Source organism: Limulus polyphemus, unplaced genomic scaffold (assembly GCF_000517525.1).
Source record: "Limulus polyphemus unplaced genomic scaffold, Limulus_polyphemus-2.1.2 Scaffold1954, whole genome shotgun sequence".
Lineage (NCBI taxonomy): Eukaryota > Metazoa > Arthropoda > Merostomata > Xiphosura > Limulidae > Limulus > Limulus polyphemus.
Window position 1 is genome coordinate 17,624 of NW_013667564.1, and position 8,011 is coordinate 25,634.

Below are 8,011 nucleotides of genomic sequence, written 5' to 3' on the forward strand. Positions count from 1 at the left end.
GTTTATCCTAAGAAGCTCTAGACTCGTAACAGTATACATCTATTTATAATTAAATTTTATTCTTTTATTGCCCTTTGAACCATGTCTAACTACTATTCGCACCATTATAAATTGCAAATCACTTGAGGAATATGGAGCTCATGTTACGCTATCAAATTACATTTCCCATGAACTAATGCATGCATGCCTCATGAAGCATTTTTATTATATTGACAGACGAAAACCTTGGCTTTCACTTGGTTATAGATAATATAGAATTAAACGTAAGAGAGGACTATTAACAAATCCTGAAAAAAGGATGTGACACATGGGTGGGTGTGGCAGGAGGGGTCTGATTTTCTATTTTATAGCCCTGTAACCAATTGAAGGTTATAAAAATTATGTTTTTTCTGATCAATGGTGATTTTATAGTGAGAAATTTATGTTTAATTTCATATTTATTGGAGGGGTGGGGGATAAAATAGAGAAGAGATGCCTAAAGAAAATGTGTCACACTAAGGGAAATCCAGGATTTTTTAAATATTGCCTTATAAAACAGAGAACTTAAAACATATATATTAAAATATGGATTATTAGCTACAATTTTATGCTATTCTAATTGGTATAACATAAACAAAAAGTAGTTTAATAACATTTTTAATGTAAGACACTAAAACCTCGTAAAACCTGAAAATATTTAGTTATAATTTTAAATACTTGCTTTTCTTTTCTCTTTGATTCATTATTTCTTCTGATAAAGGTTTTTGTTAGTTTCCTTTTAAAATGACAACCTCAAATCTTGTGGAGACACACATTTATCAACAATACTTTACCGAGCAAAGTTTGATGAGAATACTGTATAATAAAGTTTTTTAAAGAAATTAAATTTAAAAAAAAAAGAATAAATAAAGGGAAGTAACCTTCTCTCTCCTTTGGCAAAAATAAACACAATAAACGCCACAAGAGCAGCACTCAGTACTACAGCAATAACGATCTGCGTTGAAGACGAGACAGATTCGCTTGTGTCCAGTTTATTTATCTGAACAATACTCTTTTCATCTTTAGGTTCGTGATCAACCTTTGATCTGTAAGGAAACAAGACATTTATAAAGTTTTCTTTACTTGTAATTAGACAACACTCATACTAAAACTTACCACATAGCCAACACATTAGTTATAAATATCCAATACCTAACTCACCAGTTCTAAAACTGAAATATCTAATACATTAGTTGTATAAAATCAAAAACAGCTTACATGAAATTCTGTGGACACACACCAGATGTCTCCCAATTAAAAAGATAATCACAATTGTTGCTTTCATATACAAATTCTGGGCTCCCCTGAAAAAACAATTATAAATACAAACTATTTGTTTAATTCATGCATAATTAAACATCACAATAACTTCAATAATTGCTCAATTTGTTTTTACAACAACTGTAAAGTATTTCAGAGAAATTTAAAAATGGTTACTTCATACACTAATAACAAAATTAAATTACTGGGTTTCTAAACTACTCTTAAGAGTCAAGTACCAAAGTTCACTTTTATAAATGTTTTAAAACATATCAAACAATTATCCGACATTCCCTCACAACCAGGAAGAAATTTATCAAACATCTATACAACTAATCACATTTACTTCCAAAAAGTGGAATTTTCTTTTTCTCGAGTGAGGAAATTTGTAAACAGATTAATACGTATTGAAATATTCCTTTTTATTACATTTATAGATGAGAAACTACAACAAGTCAATACTTAGTTTAATCATATGAAATATTTTCTTCATAACTCGTCTAATGCTCGAGTTAATTCATAACTTTTAAGTTCCTGTTTCAACTGTTAATCTCCAGTAAAACCGAAACATTTTATCAATTAATCTAAAGAATGTGATTTAACTACGTGGGGGTGGGGGGGTTTCTAAGAAAGAGTTGATTAAGGAGACTAAAAAAACTGAGATTACCAGAACCAGACTTGCAGTTTTGGTAAACACTTGTATCACTCAAACTAGTCATAACTGAAAAAAATTCACCCCTATTAAACCTAACAAGTTGTTTCAAGCACCTAGACACCCAAAGAAAAATTGAAATCATTTCCCAAGTTACTATCTCATTTAGAAATCACTTTGCTACTCAAATCAAGTCCGAAAAAGTTTAACGTTCAACTGTTCTTGTCATGGTGTTATGTACCTATATTGGTGTAATGTAAGAGACTTTACACTAGAGGTCACTACTAAAAACTAACATTTTAGGTTGCCTCTTTTGTCTCCTTGAACAATGTTTCATTAAAAATCATTGACTGAATACTGCAACACGATTTTTTTAGATGTCTGTGAGAAACAAGTAACACATACAATCCCATTTCTTAGATATCAATATTTCTTCTGATATTTAAAACATTTAGAAAAAATTTGACATCACATTTCTTAGAAAACTGAGATCACATTACACCCTTTAAGTACTTTCACTTTGTTGTTTCTTTCAGTCACATCGTGCTTCTATATTAAGAGCAAATAAAAAAATAAATAAAATCTTTATTAGATATTTCACTAAAATTAGCCCTGAAGATCGTAACTGTATTACTGGAACTAGTCAGCTTAAATATGTAATAGATTGATCTTTCACTGTGCCAAAAAAAAAAAAAAAAAAAAAAGTTTTTTTTTTTAACTCCTAATATGCTTTTCATTTCCTTGTTTCATGAAATGCATATCACGCTAGTTCCAAGTTTGAGCGAGAAATATTTTAAATACAGCTGTTTTTATTTCTAAAACTTACAATGCCAGCTGCTGTCGAACACTGGAAGGTGATTATGGTTGTTACGTTCTTCTTGTCATTCTTCCCGCATTTACGACCATAAGATGATAAAACCAACTGCAGTTCTGTGCCTACATTACAAATTATTCATTAAAAAATCCTTTAGTTCAATCTGTATAAAGTGTAGTACGTGAAACTTTAAGAAAAACAGCAGTGATGACACACTAAGCCTTATAAAACATTGTATAACTCTAGAAACTTTTCTTTGCTATTATACATAAAACTAAAGTTTCCAATCACGTGACTTTTATTTAATAGACTTTCAGGCATTACTAATAAAGGTTCGATATCTTGCTTTCACATGAAAAACCAATTTAAAAAAAAAGTTTAACCAAAAGTAAAATTAATATTACTTTAAGCTCTGAATGATTATTGTAATAGCTATAGATGGACAAAAACAAAACTGCTGTACAATATTGGAGTTTTATAGTTAAGAAAGTAACTTTTTTTACGAGATTTTAAAATACCAAATATTTCCAAGTCTTGGTGAAATGACTCCAAATTAACAAACAAATCTCAACCAATCAAACAGCAAAAAAATACCCTGTATTACAAACCTATTTGTACGAAAACATTTACGGTTCTAACTGTTTATTTGAAAAACAATAGTAATATTTATCTTATTGGGTAAAACGTCATATTTTATTAACCCTAGAATTACCAATGAGATCCATATGGACCCAAAGATATTTTTAAATACGTTTTTCTAAATTAGTTATCCGTCAAATTGCCAGAAGGACTACGACTTTGCTGCCACAATGTTCCTATACTTGACTAAAGAAACACATTACTCGAACATTATAATAAGTTGGCAAACATGTAATATGTTCTCCCAAATAATAAATCACGTCATTATGTTTATAAATTATTAACTGAAAACTTAAACACAAAAAATCCATCAATAGTGATATTAATCCAACTAGTTACTACTGAAGTTCCTTGTTGTATTTTACTCACTTTTTTTGAGCCAATTCTACACGTTTGTTGAAAAATGCATAAACATAAAAATTATTAAATATCGTATAAATATGTGGGCCTCGCCAATAGTTATCGGTACATAAATAAGTCCGTAATTTGTGCACATAATTCGTTTTGAACTTGGATTTTATTCTATCAGAAACTTTTGTAATTTATAACATCTGATAGTACTTCATTAAATGTGCTAATCTACATTCAGTATCTTCTAACAAAAATTGAACTTTTTTTTTTCCAAAATAAAGGAACTCAAAGTCTTGAATATATTCTTTTAATACTAAAATACCAGTTTGGAAGAAAAGAAAGTATCCTGGGCTAAGTACCAAAACCACTTTAGCACAAAATGTATAACTGAAAAAAAAAGAAACTAATTTGAGATTATTAAAACAATTTTTACATGCATGAGCAAGTGTGCTAATTGGTTTGAATTTTGTGCAAAACTGCATGAGGGCAACCTGCACTAGCTGTCTCTAATTTACTAGATATAGACTATAAGGAAGGCAGCTAGCCAATAGTACCCACTTCTAACTCTTAGACTATTATTTTCTCAATAAATAATGGGATTGATTGTCACATTATAACATCCCCATAGCCAAAAGGGCAAGCACGTTCGGTGACAGGGATTTGAACCTGCAACCCTCAGACTGCGAGTGAAATGCCCTAACCACCATGCCATGCCACAAGTATGCTGAAGCTTGCATCTTATAAAATACCCAGCTTAATTATGTCACTGAATACATTTTTACACAAATTTATATATTGATTTTTCAACCATATTAACATCAACATTAAATTCATAATTTTTTTTTTCAAGAAATGCGTATTTATTGAACACGTGCAAAAAAAGTCCACAAAAGAGAAAAAAATAGTAACACATTGGTAAAATGACAAATTTCACATAAAAAAGATTATAGAAATGATGACAGAAGTTCAAACAGTTTTAATACCAACCTTTCAGGACGAACTCTCTCGTAGGAAAGCTGCCCACGTCTCTAAAAAAAGTTTTGTTGGTGTTTGTTTGACAGACGGCAGCTTGGGAACAGGTGGCATCTATATCTTTTAACCCTCCATTCATATTAACATAATAAACGTAATCATCGTGGTTTCTACTTTCTCTAACTTTAAAAGTTCTGAAAAAAAGGGAACAACAAATAATTGAGGAAGAGGTCAAATCCTTGTACCAGTTAAAGATCTTCATTTTTTTGTGAAAAAATAAAATATTTAAAACAAGTACGAGATGATCAGGTAGTGTTTTTACCAAGCAATTACTCACCAGGATCGAACACAAGACAAAACGACCGTTTGTTTCATATATTTGCACAAAGCTCTAGAAAGTCAATCTACAAATAGCTGTCCCTAATGTTTGAACTGAAAGACTACAGAGAAAGCAGCTAGTCAACATCATCTGTTGCCAACTCTTGAGCTTTTCTGACCAATAAGATTGATTTTACCAATGTTCGTTAATACCCAGAGTGTAGATCGTGACTTTGCAGCATCAGGATGTGTAAAGTTTAGCATGCTGACCACTAGGCCATGCTCGACCAATGTTCAGAAAGCTTTTGCACAGTAGCTCTTAGTCGCTAACAATGAATAAATATATGAAATAAAATTCATTATTTACAGTGTCGAGAACCAATTACCTTTAAATGAGTCTTAAACAGATTGTGACAGAATGCAATTCCTCCTTTCCCCATTCAAAACTTACAATTAAAAAAAAATAATTCTTTACTACATAATACAGTGTCCAGAACTTTCACAGAGAAAAAATTGGACAATGTTTAAAAGATATTTAAAAATAAGTGATAATAAATTTGTTAATTTCTAAACACAATAAACAATTAATTAAAAACCACATTACCTAAACTATTACATTCTCAGCTGCTCTTCTAGTTCTGAGTGAAAATGAATAACAGGCGAGGTTCAATAGTAGGCCTAACTTCACAAAGAACGTTTCAACAAAAATTCAGAAAACTAGTAATACACCTCAGATACAAACTTAGTGGAATGTGAAACACTGAGTGTCCAATTAAAGAAAAATAACAGATTTGATGTTATACGGTCATTTATATCACTGAAGCCTTTAACACTAGCTTACGAGCAGGAAGTACAACTTACCGACTTAGCTGACGTGAAACATTCATTCTTACATCCAATCTTTTGTCATAGATAATTCCATTATCTTCTGGTATCATTAAATCACTGAAATAAAAACAAAGTCCAAAAAGTTAGATCGACTTCATGCTCAGATTCAACGGCAATGCAAGAAAACACACAAATAGAACATTATTAAAATAAATCAGATAAAAAATAAAACTTGTTTCACTGGTCTCGGAGAGCTATCATCAGAGGTAAAAGAAGAATCTTTTTGTAAACTGCATTAATATTCATAACTAATAGTTATATCAATGTTCCTGTAATTGTCGTTAACCGACAGATATGTTCCTGTAATTGTCGTTAACCGACAGGCTTGTTCCTGTAATTGTCGTTAACCGACAGGCTTGTTCCTGTAATTGCCGTTAACCGACAGATAAGTTCCTGTAATTGCCGTTAACCGACAGATAAGTTCCTGTAATTGCCGTTAACCGACAGATAAGTTCCTGTAATTGCCGTTAACCGACAGATAAGTTCCTGTAATTGCCGTTAACCGACAGATAAGTTCCTGTAATTGCCGTTAACCGATAGATAAGTTCCTGTAATTGCCGTTAACTGATAGATAAGTTCCTGTAATTGCCGTTAACCGATAGATAAGTTCCTGTAATTGTCGTTAACCGACAGATAAGTTTCTGTAATTGTCGTTAACCGACAGATATGTTCCTGTAATTGTCGTTAACCGACAGGCTTGTTTCTGGCTTGAAAAAGAGTGTTTACTCGAAATGTCGCTAAGTAAATAATTACTACCATAATTTTTAAAAGGTGATTTTTCTTTATTACCTTCACATTTTTCTACTTATTTTAAGACTTACATCATACAACTGTGCAATAGATAAAAAAAGTTATTCCCAACATTCACTCAATTATAAATCCATTTCTTTATTTCAAATATCTGTTTTTATAAATTTCAAACGATCCACCGATATTTCTTTCATGGGATATTTTAGCTACATAATTTTTGACTCCTTCAACTATAAAACATGAATTGTACAAAGAATACGTAAGTTTACAGCAGATTTTATTTCTACCTCATAAAACAATAACCTTTAGTGTTTTTTTTTAACCTAATAGAGAGAGAATGCTTTGTTTGATCAATATATATTTCATTACATCAAATTTAGCTTTAATTTCAATTTCATACATTTTTTTAGGCATATTTAAAGAAAGTTTTATAGTTCTTAAAGGTTTCACTGGGAGATCTCAACCAACATTCTGGTTGAACATTCTCAACCAACATATATCGATTGGACAAGATTAAAGTCTGTGTACCTCTTGAGATACAGGTGTAACAGTCATCAACTTACACTTTCTCAGGGCAGGCTACACTAGTCACCCATAAAAACTCGAAGACACAACCATCACGTGCAGTGTCGGAAAGAAGTCTGGGTTGTCCAATCGTGTTCCCACATTTGAATTTGATATGTGAGGAAGCAAACTGTCTATTATCGTGTCGGCCCAACGTTTCACAGGCTGTGTTACTGCCTTCGGTGTAAGTCAAGAGCAAACTACCATCATCTGTTGTAAAACGTATAAAAGTTTCAGTATCAATAGCAGGATTTGAAGGAGGCTATTTTTTTTCTAAAACTTTAATGTTTAATATTGTATCCCTGTTTTTCATTCTTTATTCTTGATTTGAGAATGAATACATTGTTTGAAGTTTTGAATGATTATTTTTTTATGTATTTTTGTGACTGTATTGCTTCGATACTTAATTGAACGAAAAAATTAAATAATAGGTTGAACAATCACCAAGTTTTTTGTACATTTTTATTTAAAGAAGGATGACGTTTCAGGCTACCACTCTTCGTCAGATCATGCAGCTTACAAGGTGATTGTAAGCTGTACGACCAAACAAAGAGCGACAGCTCGAAATGTCACCCTTCTTTAAATGAAAACAAAAAACTTGGCCATCGTTCAACCAATATTCAATTTTGATATTTTCGTCACCTATGCTGTTTTAACTATATTTGTCTTCTTTTAATGGAAACTTTTATTGAATCTGCAGTTTAATACCAAGTCAGCTACAATTCAATATTTATGTCAAAACATGATTTGCATCTGTGGCGAATAAATGAATTAAAATGTTTATC

The 8,011-nt window shown here is 31.3% G+C and overlaps 1 protein-coding gene across 1 annotated transcript in view; it reads right to left on the bottom strand.

Annotated features, from left to right (window-relative positions):
• Nucleotides 1–339: 339 nt before the first annotated feature.
• Nucleotides 340–8,011, bottom strand: part of LOC106465466 (cation-independent mannose-6-phosphate receptor-like) — a 54,014-nt gene continuing 46,342 nt past the window's right edge. The window contains exons 32-38 of the mRNA XM_022393370.1: nt 7,226–7,436; nt 5,886–5,969; nt 4,722–4,900; nt 2,757–2,866; nt 1,237–1,322; nt 900–1,064; nt 340–352 (exon numbers count right to left, since the gene is read on the bottom strand). Coding sequence (XP_022249078.1) covers nt 340–352; nt 900–1,064; nt 1,237–1,322; nt 2,757–2,866; nt 4,722–4,900; nt 5,886–5,969; nt 7,226–7,436 — 848 coding nt within the window. The remainder of the gene's footprint in view (nt 353–899; nt 1,065–1,236; nt 1,323–2,756; nt 2,867–4,721; nt 4,901–5,885; nt 5,970–7,225; nt 7,437–8,011) is intronic.